This window comes from Dromaius novaehollandiae, chromosome 1, assembly GCF_036370855.1.
Source record: "Dromaius novaehollandiae isolate bDroNov1 chromosome 1, bDroNov1.hap1, whole genome shotgun sequence".
NCBI classification, from domain to species: domain Eukaryota; kingdom Metazoa; phylum Chordata; class Aves; order Casuariiformes; family Dromaiidae; genus Dromaius; species Dromaius novaehollandiae.
The window spans coordinates 76,776,998-76,804,138 of NC_088098.1; the positions used below are offsets into that span (position 1 = coordinate 76,776,998).

At 42.2% G+C, this 27,141-nt stretch overlaps 1 protein-coding gene and 1 long non-coding RNA gene across 3 annotated transcripts in view; one reads left to right on the forward strand and one right to left on the reverse strand.

Annotated features, from left to right (window-relative positions):
• The window catches only part of LOC135329344 (uncharacterized), a 34,961-nt gene extending 19,398 nt beyond the window's left edge, over positions 1 to 15,563 (forward strand). Inside the window, exon 3 of one of the 2 annotated variants that reach the window (XR_010390745.1) lies at positions 15,146 to 15,563. This is a non-coding gene — a long non-coding RNA (uncharacterized LOC135329344). Of the gene's footprint in view, positions 1 to 11,038; positions 14,481 to 15,145 lie in introns of those variants that run through there. The other variant, XR_010390744.1, reaches the window with a different exon arrangement.
• The window catches only part of LOC112984511 (potassium voltage-gated channel subfamily KQT member 1-like), a 498,975-nt gene continuing 476,897 nt past the window's right edge, over positions 5,064 to 27,141 (reverse strand). The window contains exon 17 of the mRNA XM_064517311.1: positions 5,064 to 6,881. Coding sequence (XP_064373381.1) covers positions 6,726 to 6,881 — 156 coding nt within the window. The 3' untranslated portion in view covers positions 5,064 to 6,725. The remainder of the gene's footprint in view (positions 6,882 to 27,141) is intronic.

A 27,141-nucleotide genomic window follows, 5' to 3' on the forward strand; every position in this document is an offset into this window, starting at 1 on the left:
GATGCTTCCCCTTCTGCCCCATACCTTGACAGTAGAAAAACCAGCACTTCGACCACAAACACAGAAGTACTTGAAGGACCCTAGTGACCAATCTTGGGAAGGATCTATCTCTGCATCAGAAATGATAAGAGCTCCTCTCCACAAGGAAAGCGGGGGTCATTTGGATCAAAGCTCAGAAGCTATCTGCAGTGTCTCCAAGACGCCAAAATTCAGGAGTGAAGTAGCTTCATTTTACATTTCAAGATGACGACAAAAGGCAAGCAGTACGCAGAGAGGAACTGACACACCGCCTTTGCCCATTGTCACATCACAAGTGGTGTTAGAGATGAGTGAACAAAGAGCTAGCCTACCTTAAGCAAATCATTGCTCACCTTAGTTAGCGGGGGCCAGGCAATATGGAAAGGAATGCTCTCCTGTTCCTTCTGCAACCCTGAGACTCTCAACACCTTCGCAGAAAGCGGTACTCGGGGATACCCAGTGCTGTGCTTATCCTGCAACAAGCATTTCCATCTCTCAAGGCACGTTCCATTGAACATCTCTTCCATCTTTTGGCAAAGAAAACAACCTCTTAGAAATTTCCTGGTCAGGGTTGTCTGTAACCTGAGCATTGGCCAGAGTATGCTTCATGTGAAACACCAGGGACTTTGCTTCTCTGCAGCTTGATCCTTGGATGAAGTAGGTGTAAAATGTTACTAGGTTATTGGACTATGTTAATGCTCACGTAACAACAAATGTGACAACTAAGGTACATAGCAGTAAAGAAGAAAAGCTGCATTTTAGCTGTTCATAAGGAGCGTTGACAGGTATTTTTGAAATACGAATTTTCTTTCCATGCAATGGCTGAGGTAAGTTTCAGGCAAATGCTTAGAAAGCTTCGTTCCTGAAAATTATGACTGGTTAAACAGGGAACAAGCCTTGCCAGTCTGATTTGGCAGATAAGCTAGCAGTTACATTGATCACAGAGTTCAAAAATCCCCTTTCCTTTAGAGCTTATGAGTCTCTCCCTTCAACACAGCCCGCCCATCTCAAGAGGAGATCAAATAGCATCGTGAAGATGAGTTAAAATTCTGTTCACAAACCCACATGTATCAAATCCAAACCCTGAGACAAATGGGTGCGCAGCCAGCAATCTAAGCAGAGACATTGTACTTTTACAGAGTCATTTGGGAGCCACTGTAAACCATAATAAGAGCTAAACACAACATAATGAGTATTTTGGCAAAACAGCTCATCGTAGAGAAGACACTCTGCAGTTTTACTCTTTCGTGTCTGACAGACACTGTTTACCACGTGACAGGGAGAGAGAGAGAGAGAGCATGCACATCCCCAGCACCAGTAACATGAATATAATCCAGAGCTCCAGGATCTCTGAAGATTAGAAAAGCATGTGGTGTGCAATGGGAAAGAGGATAATGATCACTAGCAGGGGCTTCAAAAAGTTAGTTTACTTTTTTTCTCCCTTACACTGTTTAATATTTCCAGCTGCCTTTGACTGTGCCTTGACCAAGAAAAGAGGTTGCTTTGCAGGCAAGCTCAGAGAAACTCAAACTTTTTCCTATCTAAAAAGTAGAACAATACCATCTTGCTCAATTTTGTTGGCTGAACTCTGCTTGAGCTAGAGCTCATGGCTGAGAGACATCTGCACCATAGCTCTTTGCCATGCTTTTCCTGGGCCATCATGATTACCTTAATGCGTACCCCCTTCAGGGTACTAAATAATGCAATTTCAATGGTTGAGATTCTTCACTCTATGGAACTTTATTCCCTAAACCATGCCTTTCCTTTTAGACACAATTATTCAGACTCTCTGTGAGGTACTGTTTGGGGGGTACCGAACATGTCCTGCCATTTAGGGCTCCATCAGATACAACACATCCTAAACATCTTGGGCAATAGTTATGAGTGCAGTGCCTTTGTGGCTTGGGCTTGGAAAACATCAGCGAGGGGAGAAAACCCCTTGAGGTACTGAAAAAAGAAGCAACAAAGAATTCTGTTCATTCTCCATAGCTAGAGAGCTGGGAGCTGAGACATTGCTCTATGGAGGTGAAAGGGTCTTCCAACAAAGGCTTCTTTGGTGACTCCAGGTCAAGGCACGTGTCTGGAAAACCTTTGGAGCCACTAAAGCTATGACTGGTGAATCTTTTCTTACTTTTTACTCTCAAGAGATGTGCAGAGTGCTCCAAATTTGGGAGCAGCCTTCTGATCTGTGACCCATATAGGCTGTTTTGGAGGCAGTTATCTTTATTAAGGAATGAAAGACCATTAGTTGATGAAAACTGAACTTTTAATCTCCCTCACTGCAGCAGTTATATTGTACACAGAACTGTAATCCCACACATCACTTTGGAAATATTGTCATTAAGGATCTGGGTATACATTTGAAGATAAGATTGGCTCATGATAATATTACTGACTGTGTAATTATGGAAATAAGAAAATAATCCCTCAGGCTTTGTTGTAATGACTTCTGAACATCTTGCATCATCATAGGCAGACAGCAGCCTTCAGGATGCCATGCATTATTGAAAGGAATGTGGAAAATCTTGTTCTGGTTGGTGTCTTTGTCTCTAGTAAGGGAGGACACCAAGTATCTTCACAGTGAAACCGGATCAGATAGAAAACCATGTGATCTTTTTGAAAATAAATAGCTAATCTTTGCTTGATCTCTCGTAGTCCTGTCTTTTGATGCATCAGTAGAATGCATTCCTGACCACCACCCTTGCTGAATCCTCTTACACTGTGGCCTTGAGGGATCTTGACTGTGAAGTCTATGCCTTTGTTCTGAATGAAAAGACAATGTGAGAGCATTACTGTGCAGGTAACTTCTTTGGAGCATATTCTTTCCTGGTATATTATTATTTTACTGATGCGAGAAGAGCTGCTGTAGCAATGCGCTTGGCTGAATGTATTCTTTGATCAGCAGCCGGGTGTGTGATGTGTGTGCTGGACTCCCAGCATGAAGAAATTAAAAGGAAGCACCTCAGATCAGTGCTGAAGTATTATAACCTACTCACTGCACTAAAGTTAGTGGAAATGGAAGTGAAAACACAAAAATGCACTTCCCTGGGAATATGTTCTGTAATTTTGCCTTGTATTAGAGCCACTACTGAGAGGGAACATTCAATACTCACAGTTTCCAAGAAGATAATGCAAAGGTAGAATTCTTCCCGTAAGTCCACTTTGCTCTCTTCCTTTTAATGAACCCTTTTTTAGTATCAGTAGAGAAGTTGGAATTTTGGACAAGACCTCTGCTAATAATCTTCCAACCAGTATTTCACAAACTACTTAAATAATGGCACACAAGAGTCAAGCCTCCCTCTGTAGCTACGCTGCTTATTTATTCCCTGGAAGACTCCTGAATGTAACAGTAAACACAGGAAAGTGATGGATTTGGAGCAAGGAAATCAGCTGTGGGACCATATAATCTTCATGTCTCCAGAGCAAGAATTTCATTTAATTTCAGTTGCATGCAAGAATTATCACAAGGCTTCCTTAGAAGAAAGGACAGATTTGGGCAGTGCTTGGTCCATCCATGCTGCCTTAGCCAGTTAGCAAAAACTGCTACGGTGTACCTGGAAGTCTTCTGCTACTGTTCACAGATGGGCTCTACCACCTCATGACTTGATGGGACTAGTGACTGCAAGAGGACTCCTCAAGGCTTTAGAATTTCCTGAGGCTCATCACCTGTGCTTTTCCCCTGCTCTTTTTCTTTGCCTGCATATGCAATGACCTAGATCTAATGCTGTTACTACCTGCATAGTGGATGGTGAGGCCTGACAAAAATTCGATTAGTAGGAGTTAATGCTTGTCTTGAGAAATCATAGCTTGTTGCTGAATGTTTGCTGCTAGCAGATCTTGGTAGAGGGGCACTCAAATGCTGGTGACATGCAAATGTATTAATATGCAGTGCATATTAATATTAATATGTTCACTGCAAAGACATGTCTGCTCAGAAGAAGGGTCAGGTAATACTACCAGATGGCTGCCATCACTGCTATTCCTGGACACATTTAACCCTGGGCAATCAGAAAGGTTTTTGTTAGATGGCAACTGCTGTCTTCTATAGCTGTGAACATGGAGGGGATTTGCCTGACTCTGTTAAGTAAGGCTAAGCCATGTTGCTTTTATTTCCTTACCATTAGTCTCATCATACAGTGTGAAAGTGGGTGTCTCCCACCCGCTTTCTTCCTTCCTCACCACAATTTGTACAGGCCACACCCTTATCTCTCTATCGTTGCAATGGTGATGGTTGCCTTCATGTATTGCAGGTGCTGTCTGAACATGTTATGCCACACAGAAGGGTTCACAGTGGCCAGCTGTAAAGTGGGTGGCTGGCCAGCATTGCTGGATTTTCAGACCCTTAAAGGCTCAGGCTGTGGCCTCACTGAAGACTTCCTGGGGGAGCTTCGGCTTGTATTTAAAAAAAAGAAATCACACACACATGCACACACACACACACACACACGCGCACACACACACACACACACACACGCACACACACACACTTTCACACATTCTCTTTTTCTAAAGTGACCACAGGGGGCCTCGTTATCTTTTCCTCTGACCCACTCACTCCTTCTGACACTCTCTGTAGCTGACACTACTTATATTTCACTTAGCTGAATCTTCTGAGGGAGGGCATTCAGTGTATTTTCTAGGCTCTTTAGAGTAGTAGGTGTTACTGTATGTACAGTGCCTTAACACTACTATTGAGACTCATTAGCAAGTAAAATACTGTTGCATTCATTGCTCCACAAGACAGTGACTATGCACACCAGTGACACAAATGCCTGCTGTGTACCAGAAGGAAATGTCAACATGCCTTGGCCATAGAAGTCCCAGAACTCTTCTCCTGAAAGCAGAACGTGTTGTCCTCTGACTCTTTGTGGAAAAGGGATGTTGAGGGAGGTTTTCTACCTGTGGGTGATGCAATGCTACATCTCCTCAGTGTCCAGTCACCCATTTGGCTACGAGCGGCCAGAATCAGTGGAGTTACATGAAGGACCACTGCTGAAACTCATGGCCCTGTCCAATAACCAGGAGCAACTCAGTGCTCTGACACTGTTTATTTACCGTTTTCCTGTGTTACATGCTGTATTTGGTCATGTTCAGTAACTCTAGCAATCAGACAAGATGGAACGGCAGCTTGTCAGCTGATTTAATTAAAACCACATTGCTTTTTTTTATTGCCTCTCACACATCATTAATATTCTGTCTAAGACGCGCCTGCAATCTAAAGATTGGAATCAGTCTCATTGTGCTCTTTCCAAGCTTGAATTCCCAGACACACAAACCTGGGAAAGAGTTTTAAAGAGACAGGTAATAGTTAGAAGCGAATTTGATTACACTGAAATGGACCAGTCACTGCTCCAAATAAATGCTTATTAAGGGACCAGTCTTTCAAGCTGCTTTTAAACACAGTGCAGGATTTGCCTCCATGGATATGAGTGGGAATAGAATATAGTTAGAATTTCCCAGGAATCAGGTCTTTGCTCTGCAGACTCCTGTTCATTCAAAGGCTTGGTTATGCAAATATATTAAAAAGACTTGAGTAAATAACACTGCACCCTTTTTACTTTCGTTTATTATTTACATATTTAGCAACAGTGTTGCATTGTCCCTTTTCTGGAGTGCCAGATTAAGATCCATTTCATAGTGACAGTATATCAGCCAGCACATGCACTCGATCAACAACCAAATTACCAGGAAAAAAATCTAGCATTTTAAATTGTATATAGCAGTTTATTTAAATAGCGATTAGCTTTCATCAACAGTATGTGCATTTTTGTTTTCTTTAAGAAATCCTGCCACTCTCAATCACAGCTGCAGCCCTCCTGGAGCACTGTGTTACTCAGTGACTTGAACAGAGCTTTGCAAATACTTTCACAGCCAATTACCATACAGGTTTCTTATGTTCCAATTAAGGCAACTGGAGTCAACAACCACTGCTGAATGAAGGTAGAGGCTTGAGAACATTTTGCATAACAGTCATCAGTGTAGCTGATAGTTATTACAGTGTTCTTGTGCAGTAAGCCTACGCAGATACTATCTCTCTTGCCTGTCTGTTCCAACATGCATCTCTTCTCATTTGCAACCCTTTTCTTTAATTAGATGAAGCCTTTACTTCAGTCTTTCATATGTCAACCAGCCTGTGCACACTTCCATATTTTTAATCAGTAGCCTATTGTCTTTACTTTGTCATTCGCACTAGCATATAAATCTGCCCTTCTTATGATCCTCGCTGCTTGGTAGAAGTCAAAACATGCTGTTTAATTTTCCTGTCCACTGATTTCCATTTGTTTCATGTTCAAATGCTGGCTCTTTCCCCCCTTTTGGGCATGCTGTGAGCATTAAACTTAGTGATTAAATGCCAAAAAGCAGTCCTTTTTCCCTTCCGCCCACAAAAGGGTCATCCTAACCCTTGCTTGGATGCTGACATTAACAGAGTGCTCTGTGCATGTGCAGTCAGTCTAAATGGGGTGGCTGCACTGGCCTTCCACAGGCTGGCCTAGGTTAGCTAATGATGGCTAATAAAACAGGTGCAAAACTTTGGTGCTCTTCTAGGGGTGTGACTGGCTTTTTGCTGCTTCTTCTCATTTTTATTTAATCTACTACAGCAGAATAGTTCATTTCACCAACAACACATCTTAATCCCGAGACAGCAAGACTTAAAAATAACCAGACCTAAAAGAATGAGATGGTGGCATGTGGTTGTCCTCTCGCTTTTAAATTTTCTGGTTGACTGGGGGGGAATCCGAGGCTGTCTGTAATTGTCTGATGGGTGGGGTGGCTGGCCCTGACATCTGTGCCCGTGGCTGATCCGCAAGCTGAACCTGGAGCATATTCAGGATGTCATCTAGCTTCTGGTCCATCTGCATTGCCTGTTAAGGAATTAGAAAGCAGATGAGCTGTAAAATGATTGTATGTGTTTCTCGTGAAAGACATTCACTGATGAAAAGCTCTGCGGAGGGGTATAAACTCTGGCAGTGGGCATTGGCATCTTCAGGCCCTGAGCACCAAAAGCTCTTCCAAGTTTTATCAGGTCCCTTGCTTTAGCTAGTGGCAAGTTCAAAGAGTGCTGTGAAATCACCAGGCATGGTATAAAACACTGCTAAGTGGCTGCAGCAGGACAGGAGGTTGGTGGCCCCAGCATTTGACCACTGGAGTCAGCCATTTCATCTCTCAGCATTTTCCCAGTGTTGCCAACTTCTCTCAGTGATGATGCATCCTGCAAACATCTGCCCCGAAACTCTATTTCACTCTTCGGTTTATCATGAGTATTTTTTCCCACTCCCTCTCCCAAAACTTCACCACCCTCAGCTTTAGGACATCATGCTTTCCATTACAGTCTTGGGAAACTAGACAGCTCCCCTCCCTTCACACTGTAAATAAATGCCTCTGTGATACATGTTATTGTCAGAGATCCTACCAGATACAATGTTTATTCCCATGCATTGTTAGGATGGCCTACTAAAAAACACATTATAATACCAATGATTTCATTAGAAAAGAACAACCTTTCTATAAGAAGCTCAACATATTAATATCTCCTCTCATTTTGTTGCTTTCCAGCTGAAATTTCTCATTCATAGTCTCTAGACAGAGAAGTATTTATTATTATTGTTGTTATTATTATTATTACTTAAGGAGGGAAAGGAAAACCTAGGTTTTTAAAGCTAAGAAGTCACTCTCATACCTCCTATCACTTTCTAAAAATCCTGACCTCTATCTGGGAAGCCCAAACAGCCATTATTCCACTGTTGTAATAGGGCTTGTACTCACTGCAAAGTGGCATCCTGTTCAACTTTGTGCCAGCCAGGAGGACAGGTTGCTGAATGTTGACTGCTTTAGTTTGCTCTGAAGGCAAAAATGTGGTCAGCATCATGTAAGCAGCCGGGATTGCTCATAATAATGTTCAAATACAGTGCAGCTTTGTGTAATAGATGAGCCCAAGAAAAATGAGTATTTTTAAGAACATTGGATGGTTCACTTTTCAGTTATCTGCTGTGAAACTCTTAGCCTCTGAAAACTCTGATCTGTCCCAGTGGGTCTAATAAACTGTGATAGCAAACCTTTTAAAGTGATATCAGATCTAAACTGAGCTTTCATTAAAAAGAGAGTGAGAGACAGAGAAAGAGAAGGTTTCTAGCCTTTTTCTGTGCAAAGATAACTTTGGAAATAACCAGTGGCAGCATGGACTGAAAGTTTAGCAGGCTGAGATTGCTTTAAAAAACAAGGCAAAGAAAATTACCTTATCTGCTTTTCCCTCCTCTGCCTTTTCTCACTCCAAATGTCTACTCCCCGGAGGGCCCCTCAAACCTCAAGGTACCAGGAGCTTATTTAAGCTATATCATTTTGGCAACCAGTATTCCCTCCTATATACAACCCGCTGCTGGCTGGGGAAAGGAGGAGTGGGGTATTTCTCCTACCTCATGAAGGGAAACACATATGCTTGTCTCTCTTTCAAAAACTTTCTCTCTTGAGAACAAGAGTTCAACATTGTTTTCATGACTGCTATGTTCTAGTAGAAAAGTCCCTATCCCTGCTTAAGATCTGGTGTGGATCACCTAAGGGTGCAGGTTATCTCAGAAAGTATTTGCAAGCAATAAAGAGGAATTATTTATGGCATGGGTTAGACAGTGTAGCCCTTCACGAAGATTTCTGCCTGAGTACTTTTGACTACATTCAGGGTAGAGTGGGCACCGTCTGCACGGTAACAAGGGCAGGGATAGCAACGTGTCCACATGTTGGAGAACTGGGGCCATTTCCTACAGCACTGGCTGTGTGTGTGGCCGTTGGTGCCAGTCCTTGTGTACGATGAGTCACAGTCTAAAAGCAACTCATATATATATTCACAGTCTTCGGTTCAGAGCAACAGAGCCTCACAGAGGCTCTGGCTGGCAGAGGTCCAGCAGCCTCCTGGCCAGCATGACCCTACACCAGTAGCGGCAACTGGCTTTTCCCTTGTCTAATGAGCTATGAAGGTCAGCGTGGGTGAGGCTGTCTCGCTCTCTCTTTACTGTGGCTGCTGACAGAAGCAGTCCTTTTCTCATTTCTTGGTCCTATGTCAGTGAAACGGCACGGAGGCATTGCACCTGCCTCATTTTTCTCCCCCTTGCTGCCATTTTCTCTTTTTCTAAACTGTTTTGCTTCCCTCCTGACTTCATCAAAGATCTTCATTGAAAAGTGGGGTTTGGCTTAGAGGGAAAAAAGGAGCAATCACAGAAGTTGTTCTTTTCTTGAACAGCTCTCTCAAAGGAATATCACACCGTAGTGCTAGACGCATGTGAGAGAGGTGTTTTCAATATATGGAGAAAGGCAGAACAACTGCTTATTCTGCTAAGCATTAACTTAGTTGGAAATCTGGAAGTCACTAGTAGTTTAAGGGTTAAGTAGCATGGAACTGATTTAAAAACCACAGCCTTTATTTTCTCCTCCATTCTTGAAAAGCCTGTTTGGCTGATGCTTGTAATGACTCAACAGAATCTTTCTTAAGCAGAAATGTTGTACAGAGCAGAAACTAAAGTAGAACTAATACATTAGAGAAGAGTAAAAGAGGTGTAGGCAGGGAGATGGGATCAAGCAGATGAAAGATCTCTTGGGGCTTTCTTTTGTGAGGCTTTGTTGATTTTGATCTGCATGCTCAATCTTAGATAAGTTATGCCTATATATTGCATATCATTTAAACTTGCTGTATTTCTCTTTATTTTGCCAACTCAGTGAAAAAATGTAATAGGGAATAATTTTACGCACTTTTCCTTCCATGAGAGGAGAGGGGTGGAGAATGTAAATATTCATTTGTAGAGGAGAAAAAAGAAAAACACGTACACAAGGGAGTAGATGAGACATTCTGCACTTTGGTCATGCCTTTCATGCAGGGATTGGCAAATGTTTCCTGAACATTAACAAATGAAGTTGCACAGTTTTTCTGTGTCAACTAGACGCACAGGAGCATTTTAATGTTCGCTTTTGAGAATGGAAGCAGGACCCTGCAAAATTAAGTCTGTATGAAGTGGCAGATCTCTTCTAATCCTTAGCTTTCTCTTTTACATACAAGATCAAGGCACCACTTTCTGGCTTCAGATACTTTACCATACATCTAACTTTGACCATGCAACTAACCTGGCAGACCTTTAGGTGAACAGACACATTCTTAAGTACCTCGTCACATTGGAGCCTATATAAAAATGGGTCAAATTTGGAGGCTAGTTAACCATGATTAAAAGGTTACAAAACACAAGTTGTGGAAACTTAAAGGCTTGACTGAAGTCAGGAGGATGACTTGAAGGATTAAAAGACCTTTCCTATGGGTAAAGGTTTTACAGAAGAAAGTCCTAATTTTATATTTGTCATTTAAGCGACTACTACATTCCTTAAGTCTTGTTGCAAACAGGACGAGTTGTCAGCGTTGAATAACATACCCAGGCAAGCACACAGGTAAAGGGTTAAATTTTGCAACATGTTTCTCAGCTCAGTAAAGTGAGAAGCCATCCAGGCCAGCCAGAGTTTCCAGAGAGATGTGATATGCCCCTTGCAGGCTCCTTGGAGACAGGTGAGTTTGGCAGCTGTCCACAGGCAAATGGCAACAAAACTTCTGTTCTCCCACATCACAAAAGAATTCTAGAGACAATCTATAAAATTGTTAAAATGCTTTTATATCCTTTCAACCGCCCTGCAGAAAGGAGACGGCAAAAGCAGTTTAAAATATTACTCTGTTGTTACTGGGGCTACGAGGTGAGCTGAAGGAGTGTTGAAATGTATATTCATTTTAACATCCCCCATGGAAAGGGGCTGGATCCCATGGTGACATGCAGAGCTGTTACAAAAAAGAAAATGGCTCAGTGAGTCACAGCAAGCTGTGAAGAGGACAGGGTCAGACAACCAGTGGGACCCAGCATGTCCCTGCTCTTAACCATGAGCACTAGCTTTGCTTTCAGTATTTGTTATTTGTGGTTGCTTTTAAGCCTGTATTTATGAAAGCTAGTGCCCAGCCTCTTATTTAAATACCTCATTTTAACTCAGTGTGTTCCTGTTGCAGAAACCCCTTGTGGAGAAGGGGACCCAAAGGATGGCAGCAGCATGGAGGACTGGATCATCCTATGGATTTGCCACAGGCTGGCAGATTTCCAACTCCCCTGTGAACTTTTTGACATGTTTTTGTAGGCACATGCTATGAACAAAATGCATGTGTGGAAAACTCAGTTGGAGTAGCCACATGATCTCTCCCAAACCCTCTCATTTTAAACTAGAAAACCCCCTCCACCTAGGTTGTATCTTTCTTTTTAATATTATTTCTAGAGGCTGGGAAAACCAGTATCAATTATGTGCACAACACACTGACTTGAACCATTTCCACAGGAGTAGCAGAAGGAAATATGGTCTGCTGGAGCACTGAAGTAAATCTGTAAACCCACAAACATGCTCACCTGTTGCTAAATAGGTAGACCTTTGTATCAAAAACTAGACCCCATAAATCAAATAAAGTTGCTGTCCCCTCCTTGAGGCAGGGCTCTCTCCCTGCCTGTAGTGGTTCTGCATGGACTGATCCAAATGGCTGAGCTGTACAGCCTTCACGCAGTTGTCTGAGCTGTACAGCCTTCATGCAGTTGTCTGATACATGTCTACAGCGCTGGTACCAGAGTGCAGCACAAAATGGAGGAGGGAGAGAAGACATTCCAATTTCTGTTACCGGCCAAAAAATGGCATAGAGTAACAGTAAGTTCTGATTTTGGTTAAGCTGGATTGACTTTGGCTTCCTGCTTGCCTAAGAACTTGAGTGGGGAAAACTATGAAGTTGTGTACACAGGACACAAAGCTGTAATGGCAGGGATAAAGGACTGGAAGAGACTGCTGAATTGTCAAACCATATCCCATGCTACTGCAGCCACTGTACAATGGATGTTTTAGTTCTGCGAGTCCCACAAAACATCCAGGCTTCTTCTTCCCAATGTACAAACCTCATCCTGCAACAAACTGAAGACCTGAGCCCAGATGGCCAAGAGGCACCAAAGCACAGCAGGTGGCAGGAGGAGAGCAAGGGCGCTTTCAGGTTCTCTGCAAGATGTTATGTGAAGTTTTCCAGCTGCCACAGCAAAGTAAGCCATATCTGCAGGGCCAGAGCTGCTCTAGCCTGCTGTCCCAGTGCATGCGAACACAACATCCCAACCCCAGGTTTCCCACAGCACACCAGGAACTCCAGTGTAGCCCACCAAACACTACTTCTCTAGCCCACTTCTGAGATCACAGACTTACCGCATCCTCCCAAGACCCTACCATTTCCTTCATTTCTAGCTTGTGCTGCAGCTCCTGGCTCCCAAGCCAGCTAGGATGAAGCAAGCTCCACTTGCTGCAACTTTGAGTTACAAACACTTGATCTGATGACTCTAAACCCAACTGCCGGGGAAAGGCTAGACTGATGGATAGGATTTATTTTGTATGGAGAGAAGACCATATGTGAGCCTTTGTCTGCCATGAGCTAGTCTATCTGCATTTACTTATTTCTGACTATGCCCAGCTTGTTGTCTGTGATAGGTCACCTAAGGACTAGTCTATAGGAGAAAATGGTATTAATTTAGTAGAATCAGATCTGATTTAGTTAAACTAGTGCAATCCATTTTATAGATGCTTCTGTTTTTGACTCATGTAACATATATTGATTTAGCTTAAGCTAGTTATCTGGAAATTGGTGCCATTCTCTCATGCTGACTAGGTCTGTCACATGATTTCTCTTCTTGTACCAGATGGTGGACTGATTTGATTAGATCCTGTAAAACCTATGTTTAGCTTTATATGCACATCTGGTCTTGTAGCTTCTCTGTGCCTACAGTTACATCCAATTATTCACATACTAATAGCTTATTGTACAGTTCGAAGTCTGAATTGTTTATTTTAGGAATCACTTTATTTTTTAGCATGTCCCTGTGTGGATTTATTACTGCCCAGAGATTGCTTATTCTGGGAAGGGAAATCTTTCCTCCAAAACACTGCATGCGAAATAAAATTTCTGTGCAAAACTCTCTCCCTCACACCTCATTCATCCCCCATTAGAGAAATTTCACTGGAATGAAATGCTGAGGCCACTGAAAACAATTTTTTTTTCCTGTTTAACATGGCCAGCTAATGTGCATGTTGATACGGCCTGATGTTGTACTGTGAATAGCTGTCTGTAGGAAGCAAATTGCCACACCAGCCATAGAGATCACCACCAGCTTGTGGAGGCATCTCTTGTGCAAGGTGCAGAAATCTGTGGGTCTGGTCCAGCAAAGCACTTTTGTATGTGTTAGTTTGAAGCATGTGAAGAGTCTCCCTGAGTTCACCAAATGTTTAAGTGCTTTGCTGGACTGAAGCCAGAATGGTCAACAATTTTCAAGACAATACCTTTAGGATAAGCTTTCTGTTTCTCCTAAAATAAACATACGCACAAATATATCTACGCCACCGTTTTTTTAGTTTTGGAGAAATGATAATTGGTATCAACCATGGTACCCTTCATGAAACGACTTAGATATTAACATTGGTAGAGAACTGGCAGCTTGTCTCTCTTCTTAACAACAGCAACAACAAAAACAACAAGAGGGCTTTGATGAACAGGCTCGCATTAACTGACTGTTTTGGGGATGAGTTGTAAGAGATTTGGAATTGGCTTGAATCCTAAAATGATGCTGAATCCCAAAGCAAGGTTGCCAGGTGGCACAGACACAGGGAAACATCTCGCTGTGGTATGTCAGTGTTTAGTAGCCAACTGCCCGCACTCCCTGCCCTGGCAGTAGTGCCTGCAGCTCCTTGCTTTATTCTGCTGAGAGTGCAAATATTGCAAAAAGACCAGCTTAAGTCAATGGGAGCTTTTCCCACTAACCTCAAAGGTCACATAAACAGGTACATGAGTAAAAGCAACACAGAGCCCATTTCCATTACAGCCTGTTGTTCTGGCAGACCCAATTCTCCACTAGCACCAAAAAATATATAAACCACCAGACTGTCACGTTTGACTTATTCTGTGTACCCCTTAGCAGATATCGGTTGTTTATTTTCATTCCATGAAACTTATCTAGATAAGCCCACAATTTTCCAGGCCTCCCTTCCTTTATCCCAAACATCCCCACCCATTCTTAGGTCAGGTGTTACAACCTTTCGTGGCCTAGAATATCATAATCTTTATTTTAAGTATAGCTTCATTTGTTTTGCTTTCCATCTACCTTTCCTGTTTAAATGAAAACTAAAAAGTCTATCCCTCCGCACTTTGTTCTTGGGGCATTTCCTGCTGGTACCCTTTTGGTGAGCATTATATTTTTATCTTTCCTATGCCACAGTTGCAATGGTGAACCTCTGCAATGAGAACTGTGTTTGCGGACTCTAGTTCTGGTGTAAGATGCCGTTTGCTTAAATTACTAGGCAACTCTCAAGAGTTCAGCACTCGATTTCTGAAAGCGTTAGCGATTGTGTTAGATTGTGCTAGCCATGTTACTGCTTTGGTGAAGGTGTGTTTTTTAATGAATCCTGGCTTCCTAAATAAATGAGGCTTACCTAATCGTCAATCTGTATATATGTTCCCACAGTAATTTGGGAGTAAGCTGGCCCGTTTCAAACACACTTGACACAGGGACAGACTTTTTACAGATAGAAAATTTGTACACTTTCCTAGAAGCCTGGCACTTGTGCAGAAGAGAGACATTCAAATTAGTGCCTCATTGAAGGAAAGGCAGAAGAGGAAGGTGAACTGTATTATTAGACCCTGGAGAATCCACACAGGATGCCCTGACCACAGGAAAAGCTTTATTCAGCAGTTGCCCCTTATTAGCCTCGGATAATCAACCACAAAATACAGAGCGACAGGAAACCGGGCAACATAATTTCTACTGCTCACAGAACTACTTGATTCTGGCTGAAGTAATTTGACTGGTGCCGCTCCTGGAGTGGACAAAGCGACAGCATCCCACAGCTGCAACTGTGCAGCAGTACGTTGCTGCTGGATGTGCTGCAACTGCTGTGCGAGTGCTATATGCACATGCACCTGTGTGTCTGTGTGTAGCCAAAACTTTAAAACAGTTGTTTTTTTCCTGATTTTCCCCTGCTAGATAAATCAGACTTTGTAGAACCCTCTTTCTCCTGGTTTACATATGCAAATGGTTTTTTTTTGTTGTTGCAGGATGTTTCATTCTTTGCCCTCCTCAAGATCCTGCTCAGATCCTCCCTGTAATCTTGCCATCTCTCTTTGCGACATTGCAGCTCAGCCACACCCTGGATGACGCACTGCCATTTCTTAGCTCATTATGTTGTGTGGCTGCAAGTCCTGCTGTAAAACCAGCATGGAAAGAAACAACAGACAAAAATAACAAAGCTAGTCCAGCCTCAAAGGTGGATATGCAGCTACAGTGAGTCACACCTTAATTTCACAATAAAGCAACCTTGCAATTTATGCTCCAAGATGCAGATTTTTATTTTTAAATCTCTAAACAATTCTGAACAGAGAGAAACAAGAAAAAGTAACACTGAATATTTAAACAGTGCCAAAGGACCACTGAGAAAGAAGTGTCCTTAGCCTTGCATTAGATGAAGGTGATAAGCTTAGCATTTGTAGATGGGTGTAATGGACTTTGTATTTGTGCCTCACCTAAACCTTTGAAGAAATGGCACCAAGCCCTCTATGACATGATTATTTTGCTTTTATTTTTACTTTTTGGAGCTCTATTCAATCTCCCTCATGAGAACAAAATCTAATCCCATCAACCACATGGCTGGATAGGCTCAAACAGTTCCTGTCTTGGGGAGGACACTTTGGGATGTGCTGCAATTGGTTTATGTCTTTCTTAGATCAGTTGCACACATTACTTACTCAAACTGAAATCAGTGGGTGAATTTGCTTAATCCAAGTCTACTGACCTGACATCCAGTTAAGCTAACAGCCCCCAGGCAGAAAAAAGATTCCCCAGCACAGCTGACAGGCTGCATATGACAAAGTGACATTTATAGGCCTTGTCGCTAGTCTTGACACACAAGCGGTCTCCATCGACCCTCACATTCACACACACAGAAAGCTTACTTCAGATAATCTGTCCATCCTTTCCTATAGCTTGGCAAGAAAGGCAAAGAGAGAGGGAGTGTTATCATTGGGAGGAGCGCAGGTATTACAGTGATGGTGATCTAGATAGCGAGACATGTAGATACTAGAAAAGTTCCAGGCAGTTCTTGTAGGACTAGGCTGGGACTTCATAAACCCTGACTCCAGACTTCTCCCCAGCTTGGACTTCTTGCACTAGGACAAGCCACTTTCTGGATGTGCCTCACTAATATTTGTTAATCATCTCATTCATCAAATGATCTGCCATTTCTTACCTTGCTGACTTGAAATCACACAAAATTGCGTAGGTTTGAGTCTTGATATAAAACAGAAGCCACAGACCACAAAAGGTAAGAGTGATCTAAAATGCTGACTGAACCATTGGCTGTAGGAAGGAAATGAATCTATAATGGAAAAAAGAAGGGAAGATCAGTGCCTATTGGAAAAGGACCTGAGGAGAGAAGGTGGCTGGAGAGTGTTTTGCCCTCTCAGACCAGTGGCTGGTTGCTTTCATTTCTGTGGTGCTGCTTGGTCCTTCCTACCCTCAGCACTTTGTGGATTGAAATGGGCGTGGCAGAGCAGGGCTGGAAATGTGGCACCGTGATCATGCCAGAGAATAAATTTAATCACGAAGCAAAAGAATAATCTAGAGATTAGAAGGTGTCAGTGGGAGGCCACCATCTGGGCTTCTATTTTTCAGCTCTGCCATGGAATCGTCACAATTTTGGCCAAATCCTTTAGCAAAGCTAGAGACTGGTCTGTGTGCAGACTTGTGCTGATGTCAGAAATCAACGGCACAACATTCCTTTCAAAGTTCCAGGGGAATCTGTGCCTGGACACTCATTTTCACATGCCCTATTTCAATTACAGCAGTAAAATAAGCTTGATGGAAGCTCACTCATTATAAGGGCCTTGGAAAGTGAAACCTGTACCGTGCGCTATTGAAAAGTGTGAATGAAAACTTGTGCACTTACTTCTTTTCAACTCTGCATGGGACAGGCCTCTAGAATCACCGTCATGTAATGAATTTATTCAAACTCTCATACCCTCTAACGGATGCTGCAAGCCTTACTTAACGCATGCAACACAATTTGAGAAAGAGGCTACAGAAATAGAAAGCGGTGCTACGTATTTAAATGATAAGGATTACAAAACACCATTAAAACATACAGAGAAACCAAGCAAGTAAAATATTATCAGACCATGCTGATTGAGGGTGTAGCAGTTCTTGATTCCTGCTGATTCAAACATGCTTTGCTGCACCCTTCGGTTTTAGCTTGTCTTGCTTCTCTGTCATTTGATGGATTTTACTGGTTTGCTTGTATATACCAGGCCTGATTTACAGCACTGCCACATGCATATTTTAAACCAATTCTTGAAAAAGCCATGGGGACTGGATGGGTCCTGGACTGTCTGATTTGGTTCTGCAGCCACAGAGACCTCACATTAAGGATGTCTGTATATCAGTTCAGTCATCCTGGGCCACAGCATTTGGCCCCAAATTAGCAAAGCCATGGGCATAAACTGCGCAGGAAAAACAACTACTTAGCAAGAAATGGTTTGTGACTTGAGCTTAGGTTGCTCAGCACCTGGAAGGGTCTAAGCAGTACATAGGGTGTGGACCTGTGACAGAAAGAATCAGTGCATAAACCAGATATAGCTACTGTCATTCTGGGTTCAGAACAGCAGAAGAGATTGCAGGGAGAATGAATTTGACTGGATTTGTCTTATTTCTCCTTCCCAAGCTGGAGAACTAATTGCATAATATATTCTGTAGCTAAAGAGGTGTTTATAGGTTTTAAAACACTGACTGAGAATAGGAAACTCAGTGAAGCAGATTTTCCAAATCCAGAATCTAAATTGTGGACATTTTCCTCTTTTTTTTTTTTTTTTTTGTGCTTGAAAAATAACAAGAGAATTTTGAAAAATCAGCAGGGCTACATCCTCAGGGGAGACTCAAATAAAACATTAATTAAAGCAAAGAAAGGGAGGTGTCTTATTTGAACTCTGCTGAGCTAGATGGCTCACCTATGAAAGCTGGCATTGACAGGACAGCTGTATGAAGAAGCCTGTGGCAGAAGTACTGGTGTCTTATACAAACAAAAGGAGACAGGGCGGGAGACGCAAAGCCATAATTGCCAGATAAATTTCTTCCTTATGAGGCACATGCTAAGTCAGCAAAAAACCTGCATGGGTTTTCGGTTGCAAGGCACTGCACTGTTAATTAAGGAAAAAAGTCTATTATACCTACTATCACTCTTACAGTTCTTTGGCCTTACATTTCAGGTAGTATTGCTGGGGAGAAGAATATTATAGATCCTGCTTGGAGAATAAACATTCATTTTTCTCTCGCATGTCTCCTCTTCTTTGTATTGTATCATTGCAGAGGAAATGCACAGCAATAGAAAGGGACATGTATTAACATGAACATTGAGTTGTAGGAATATGGGAATGGCCTGCTGAGATTTCACTGTCCCAGCATTTAGTCAAACTATTTGAACTGGTGCTGCAGTTAAATTAAGATTTTGGAGTACCAGACCTTTTGAAGTTCTAGAGTTAAAACGGGGAAACTATGGAGGTTTTTACACTGATGTCTGCTGTAGGGGAAAACTGATCTTTTTCAGGTCCATACGCTAAAACTCATTAATAAAATAGATACTCGTTTGGACTATCCAGAACCTTATAGTTTTAGTTGCTTTAGCTTCACATCTACTTGCTCAAACATTACTTTCACTAACCATGAACAATGACTTTGATCTACTAATTCAACATAACCTATAATACATCACATGGGTCTAAGCTGTATTAAAAAATGCCTGCATTATTTGTTGTTGTGCAGTGTTTCTCACCTCTTCAGAGAAAGCTTATTTACCATGATACGGAAATAGTTATCAATGAGAAAGAAAATAAGATTTTCTGTCTTTTAGTTAATTAATACTTTTAAGAGGTTTCACTTTGATGTTTGAAAAGCATATTTAAAATTCTAGCTGTGACAGGGGGCTGTGGGTCTGCACCAGTACAGTGTAAACCAAAAATGACCATCATCATGAATTGAGGCTCTGGTTTTGGCTGCGTGACCACTCTACTTGGCTTCCTTCACTGCATGGAGCGGTGATCTCACCCAGCCCTGAACTGGGCTGGAAGAGAGCGCGCAAGCCCCACCGTTGCTGCTAAGGTATTAGTACCAGCATCCAAGGTATTAGTAATAGAGGATTTTCACCCTTCTCCATCTCTAGCCTGCCGCTGGCCCGTGGGAATCCAGAGAAAAAGAGTAGCCCTGGCACTATGTTATAGCTGGCATTGTGCCTCGGAGAGGTCCCACTGGGAGAGGCACCTTGTCGTAAAATAAAGTCCCTAGGCAGCACCTTTTTTTAGGTTTTAATTAAGGTTATTCAGAAAACAGATTTTCTATCCTGCAAAAAGATTCAGAATAAAAACTCCTTGAAACCCCAGAGCATCCCAAACCTGGCTAAAAGTAGATATTTGTTACAAAATTTAAATTTCACCCTTGTTTGTTTACTTCTAATCTGCAGAAGACAAAATCACTGTGAAATACACCCCCTCCATGCACAACTTTGCATTTTGAAAATACTGAGATACCTGGATTCAAATCTTCACTTGTTTTCCCTGTTGTTCCTAAAAAGTTCATCAAAATCAATATAGTTTTCTGAAAGACAGTGGTTCCCACAGAATTTGCTGGGGCGAAGCATGTCGATGTAAAAGTTCCTGCTAGCTCCAGTTTTAGCATTTGTGATTTAACATGCACCAAAGGGCATGTGGCCTTGCACACACACACAGCGCAGGAGCCCCAGGAGCCAGGCTCACTTGCGCGGCTGATACAGAGCACGTCCAGCGGGGTTGTGGGGCGCCGTGCGTGCTGCATGAAAGCCTCAAGACTGTCCCAGCGCTAACAGTCTAAATGTGACAGATGTGCTGGGTTGGAGGGAGGAAATACTGAGGAGTTTATTTTGAAGGTAGGGAACTGAGGAAGAGGCTGGTGATTTCATCCTTGTGAACTCCTCAGCTTGGACTCAGCAAAGCCTCTATGCACTCGCTTCTTGGTAAGCGCATGAGAAATCACTTAGATTTTTCCCCATGCCGTTTTGTGCATAAGCGCACATGCATGCACACATGGCCACTAAGTTTAAATAGGCTTCTGAGCAGTCGATTTACCTTAAAAAAAATACCTCTTTTTGTCTGTGGAACCTTCAGAAATCTGACTGTCTGGCACAGATTATTTTGGCATAATGTGGGTTTGCTAACTCATAAGGGTTTCAACGGAATGCTTCAGAGGCAATTGAGGAAGTCACATGAGCCCTTGCTTCAAGCACTGTGCCACCGACCTGCTCCTGTTTGGCTTCCTCCGCTCCGTAGTCCTGTGGGGATTCGGGCAAGCAAGACAAGGGATTACTCAGTTGAAGGCGGCTGTGGTGCTACGCCAGGGGAGCAGAGAATATCTCTGTACAAAACTATGAACAGTCTTCTGTTCACCCACAACAGCTAGGTGCTGTCAATGAATACGGCGATCTGAAATATTATTTTAAAGCTAGCTGTGGCGTTCATAAGTGGAGCTGCACGAACAGCCAGGGAAGATTAAATCCTCTTGTTAGCCACAGGGCAGCATGGTGTGGCAATTAGTATGTTAAGCAGAGCTGAGAGAGACTTTTGTAATGAAACTGAAAACTTGGCTGGCCCCCAAAATCTGCAAAGGTTCAACAAACTTTCAGTAAACCTGGATTGAGCCTTGGCAGATTTATAATTTCAAGGAGGAACCGTTAAAACACCCTAGTTGTGCATGATTTTGAGTCCAAACTAGGCCACACTTGGCAGTTTGGGAGTTTTGCTTTGAGTTTTTTGCATACAAATCCAAAACACAATGTAGACTCAGCAGGGAGGAACCAATGCAAACCAAAACTGCTGAGTTTTGCACAGCTCTAATTATAATCTCTTCACAGTCCTGGTTTTATTTATTATTGTTTGTACTGTGGTAGCAGTGTAGGGCTCCAATCAGCTTTGGGGCCGCACTGTGGTAGGGGTTGTAAAGACAGAAGAAGGAGGCAGGATCTCTGGCCTGAAGAGTTTATAATCTAAATAAACAAAATAGATAAAGAATGAGGGAAAGACAGAAAACACGTAAGCAGAGTCATTAGGGGTTGGCAAGACAACTGCTTTTATTTGTGTCTCTCTCACCCACACATAAAATCAGGTCTATTTAGCCTGGAAACTCTTTGAGGTCAGGGCTGTATTTTTGAAAATGAAGAGGGAGGTGGGATGCGAAAAGGAGTGGGGAAATGAAGAGCAGCCTGAGGCCAAGGACTGATCAGTGCAACTGGATTTCAACAGCGAGGGCAGGTGATGGAGGGTCCAACCGGAGGAGTATGAAGCAAGTAATTATTCAGCTGTGGGTAAAATCCAAACCTCAGACCTCCGTATGCTCTTCCTCTTCCCACAAAGTGCCAGTCCCCATTTTGCAAAAGAAGTCCTTCCTTTGAGACAGACAGTCACAAAACCAGTAACATGCACAACGCTGACCTTGGACAAGTCACTTAACCACTCTGCGCTATAGTCTAGCATACAGCGCTCAAGCGTCAAGCAGGGCTAAAATTATTTCCCTACATGGCTTAATTCCTTCATCATGTAAACTACTTTGAGATTCTCAGGTGAAAGGTATGAGAGGACTGCAAAGATTTATTTTTCATGAACCTCCTCACATACTATTTTCACTGACAAGTGAAAGCCTAAAGCCAGGAATTTTAGAATTTTTATATATATATATGTATATGTGTGTGTTTATGTATGTATGTATGTATACCCACACATATTTATGAAAGAGGAGAAGGTATATTTTTCAGAAAAGAAGTTAGATTTCCTAAATCCATATATAGGAACCTAAATGAATGACCAGATTTAAAATTAGGATATTTATTTGTTTAAAACTGGGTTCAGGAGTCTAACTAGAAATTCTTACATGAAAAAGCTTCGCCACAAGCTAACTGGAAATTGCATGCATATCTTAAAAGAAGTTTGTAATGACTGTTTTTTTTTTCAGGATTTAGGTGAAGGTTTGGGCCAGTTATTTTCTCCCAATTATTCACCGTTCTGTGACTATTAATTAAAACAAACAGCTCTCTGAAGCAATTTCTCACAATGGGAAGATTTATATCTTGAAACCGAAGCCTGTTTTCTCACTGTGTCTATTTTCTACACTGCATAAACATCCAAATTTGTTATTGCAACAATAACCAGTGCTAGCTCTCAGAGCTTACTGCCAGGCTTGGGATATTTATTTTTTGTTAAGCCCCAACTCCTGGAGTGAAGTGATTAGACGAGAACCTCAACTTGCTGTTAAAAAAAATGAAGTAACTTTGTGCTGGACCACAGGGTCAGGGAGAGAAATGGGAAAACATGAGCAGAACGCATAGTAAAGCTTCCAAACATCTGAAGGGCAGGAGAAAAATGAAAACCCCGCGTGTATTATTATTTTTAAAGTCTCAGGACTTTGAAGCCAATCTCCCCCTTATAATTTGGAGGGGGGGGGCGCTGACTCATGACTTGCAATTGCCAAAGCACGGCAGTGCGAGGGGTTACTCATCGCCTTGTGGCTGCACGAAGGTTTCTCACCGAGGGGCTGCTCACCCCAGTGCTGAGCCGCACGTGTTTGTTATCGCCGAGTGTTGGGCTCCTGCCACTTTCTTCTTTTTTCTTTTTTCTTTTTTCTTTTTTTTTCTTTTTTCTACAAACAACCTTACTGAGGCATTCATTTATGAAAATGTCCTGCCCAAGGAATTACACTGACTTGGCAAATAGAGACAATAGGTCAATTTCTGGGCCTCCCCAATCTGACAGGATCCCTTTAGCTTTCAAAAAAAGAAGAAAAACAGAACTATTAAAAACTCTCAGCTGCCAAATAGTCAGTAAGTCTAAAACAATGTAAAGCAAATGTAAACATTATATGATGAAATGCAATTTTTTAAAAGCCCTCTTTTCTCAGCAGTTAGATGGGCTTTATTTACAATGGGAAGATTCATTCCTGAAGGTAGTCCCAGTATATGACACCTCTACATCTCATAGTCTGAACTACATATTTTACATGAAACAGTAACCAAAGCATCTGCCTTTACCTTGGGAAAAGCTCATTCTGTCCTTTGATTTACGAAGGCTGCACTTCTCCCTGCTCCCTTCCTCGTTTCCCCATGCCCATGAACCCTCTGGGGGACAGAGAAAATTATGTCTGCAGTGACTGAACCTAGCTATTACCAGGGAAACTAAGGGACATTAATAATGGAAAACCAGCATGAAGAGCATGACAAAAACACAATCAGGAGAAAAATAAAACATGTGGAAAATAGCTATACAAGACTGCGGTTTGGAATATCCAGAGGCCTGGTGTGCCGTGTTCACCACGCTATGGTTGGGGACCCGGCCAGTAAGCCGGCGCCCTGGCCACTCTTTGTGCAACAACCAGGCCGGTTGGGCTGGACCCTGTGCCAACGCTGGCCAGCAGGAATGCATGTGAGCACGGAAAGCCATCCACATCCATCACCCTGTGCAGCCAAAGGCTTGCAGACCAGCAGGATAGACAATTTATTTCTGCTAAAATCTCTCCCTTCCTTACAGTTGTAGAAGTTATCTGTAGCACATGGAAGAACATCAGTAACAAAAGGCAAAGTGGTTCCCAAAAGAGATAGTAGAGAGGAACATGAGCTTTTTGGTTGGCCAAATGGACATCCTACCACCATGTTGCAGTTTATATGGTCTATATTTACCCAGTTACACGAGTACAATTCACATGCCTGTTTAGGATGTAATTAAAGCTGGTGCTTTTATCTCAAGTTGTGGCTGCAGGAGTCAGGACAGTTACAGAACAGCAGTGGATACAGGGACCTGCAGTTTAGAGGAAGGATAAATCCTCTCTTGCACGAACGAATTAATGCTAGAATGCCCTGAAATCCCACTGTTTACCAGAGAATCTTGCGTTAATGTTCATGAATCTCCATTGAGGGTAGGCTTAAGCATGCAGTAATGAAACAGTATTATCCTTACTGTTTGCCACATAACTTTGTAAGCTGGTGGAAGACAAATGTTGGACTCACTAGTGCCGTCAGCTGCCCCTGTACAGTTCAGGAATGTCATTCTTTCTATTCCTGCTGTTAATTTAGCAGCATACTCTGTCAACAAACCATAGCAAAAGCTGCTTCACAAGTCATCATGACTACATGACACCAGGCAGCTTGCCAATGCCAGACAACTCAGCCACCAAGCAAGGACATTCCGGGAGAGCCAAATTCTAGTGAGCAATGGCAACTTGTCCTCAACTGGTGACTTCTCCCACTGGGGTATCCTGGGGCTGAAGGGTTGAAGCATGCTTCCCATGTTTCTGGAGCCGTAGCTGATCAAACCAAGGGTGCAGGCTGATACAGTTCTACAGCTCTGGGCTTGCTCTCCTGGTCCAGGAAAACTAGTCAGCACCGGGGGTTTCGACAGTTGATCAAACCTGTCCAGTGTCTTTGCTCTGCCATGTCTCAACCTGCAGGAACTGCTAAGCAAGATTCACTGTTGTCTTCTCAAGGCGTCTTCTCAAGGTACAGCTGAAGCACTCTTCAACCAACCACCCCACACCCAATGCTTATTTCCAAAGAGATGTACAAAGTTAAACAGCTTGAACAACTTGGTCCTGCTGGAAGGAAGGTCGTGTCGAACCAGAGCTTTCTGTTTTATTACTCTTCTGTGAAAGGATCAAGGGAAAAAGGCAAGATTCCCACAATAGCTTGGAAAATACCTCAGTACAACGCTCAGGGCTGTGGGATGTGCCTTCACAGAAAAGCCCATCACATAATGCAGTTGTTGGCACAACTATGCAATTAAACTTATGCACCATTTAAGCCTGTGAAGGCTTAAACTCAGGAATGCCAAGTCCAGACAAATTCTGCTGCACAGACAGAGTCAAAGTGAATTAGACAGATTTGTAAATTAAAATGGAAATGCCTTCACTGTTCTGATTACTTATGCCATTTTATTCCATCCTTCACTTTTAAAGAGAACTGTTGTGTGAGCAAAGAGAGCTTCAGTTTTCTTCTTGAAACTCCTGACGCCAGTGATCCTCCACTTATATGCAAGGCAAAGCTATGTGTAAGTCATAGGGTCAATTTGTTTACCTTGCCTGTGGCAAGAGTTGGGTTCATCAGGTTAATTTCAGTAGTTGCTGAAAGGTCTTGAAATTTTTTCCGGTGCCATATGGCTTTTGCCATTTTTCAAAGCAGGAGGTAACCATGGAATGTTCAAAACATAATGAAGTAAACAACATTTTTCTGCATCAAGATCATCCTGCAAATTAATTAATTTGCATGATTGGCCCTCTCAACTGCAGGGAAGTCATACAGATGTGAGCAGCCATTTAAGGATTTTGAGGGTTATGGTTCACAACATCCAAAATTGGTTCCAGGACTACTCATTCACATAAATGGGAAAAAGAAGGTGGAAATGCTGGTGTGGTGGGAAACATGGGAGATTTTCAATTAAAAAAAATTTTTTTACAGATGGTGTCATCTATTAAGTTCAAAGCCTTTGGGCACATCCATAGTCCACACTGCTCTGTGATGAACTGGTTCTTTGTTGCAGGTTCTAGCACAGTTGATTTCATATTGCTAATGCATCTAATGGGCTTGGACTACTCTTGTTATCCTTTCAGATAGTGGACCATTCAGGCAGAAAACAAATTTTCTGCCTACTGCCATCAGCTGATTTACTTTAGATTTCAAAAATTCATTAGTTCTAGGTTTTGCAGCTTTGTATGTGTAGGGAAAGTGAGAAGTTCATGAAAACCAGAGCAACAAAATACTTTTGGTCAACAACAAGAATGTCTTAAATGTTGCAAATGGGAACTAGTCTTATATACATGAACAAGTTAATCCTGAGACAACTCTTAATAATTTGCCATTAACCATGGCTATTGATTCTACTGCCTGTCCTTAGAAGAAATTGCTATGTAGAAAAAACACAGTGGCAATAGCAACAAAGTACAGAGTTTTCTGGCAGAGTCTGCAAGCCCCTTCAATGCAGGAAGTAATAGATTATAAACAAGTTTTATTTTAATCCCTGCAGGACATATTGTGAGAGTCCAAGAACAAGACCTATTTTTCTTAAAGCCCTCCGAGAAAAAAGTTCTTGAGATCCCAATACAATATCAAAGAGATCAGCTAGTAAAGAAAAACTATCTGTTCCTGGCAAGACATCAAAACATTTCCCACAAGTTTCTGGTTGTCCAACTGATCATCAAAGAAAAGAATTTTGGTTGGGTTTGGGGCTTTTTAGTGCCAAGAGGTGTTATTGATTCTGAGATGCCTGGTATTTTGAAGAATGCCAGCCAAATGACTGCTGAGGGAACATAAATGGTCCTTACTATGTGAAATGGGTTATCTCTGGGCTATTTTATGGAAAAAAATGTTTTTTCTGTGAGCAAAATGTTTAGTTGCATGCACAATGCAGGCAGCTATTGTGCACAGAGAAGCTCGTATTTGCACACATCACCATGCATACAAAAAATGAGAATGAATATATTTCCTGTGAGAAAACTCTAATATCTAATTCTTAAAAGTACATGAGTCTACTTATTTCTACTGTACTCTTTTTTAGGTAGGGAAGTATGTTTCTCTGAAGCAATGAGGGATTAAATGGCAGATGGTTTGTGGCTTAGCTGTGAAGGGATCCAGGAGCCAGTATTATAATCACTTATTTGTAATACTGTAAAGCAGAGGAGCTCAAGTCATGGGACATGGTCTTGTGCCACGTACAAATACAGAAGAAAAGCCCTATGTGTTAGATATTGGTATGGCTGAAGCCTCCATCAGCTGAGTCCCTGGATGAGTCTAAATTAGAAAATAGCTATCCTGGTAAACACTCTGAGGAGAAATGCATGATTTACCAAAAAATGCAGTGCTTTTGCTGATCTAGCTTCTGCCAGACTGATGAGCAAAATAATGGCAAAACCATGTTTATGCACATACAAGTGGAGCTAGCCAGAGCTTTTGGCAGCAGCAGGACAATGGGTAGTGGTTCTGGGAATGGCTGTACTAGCAAAGCCAGTT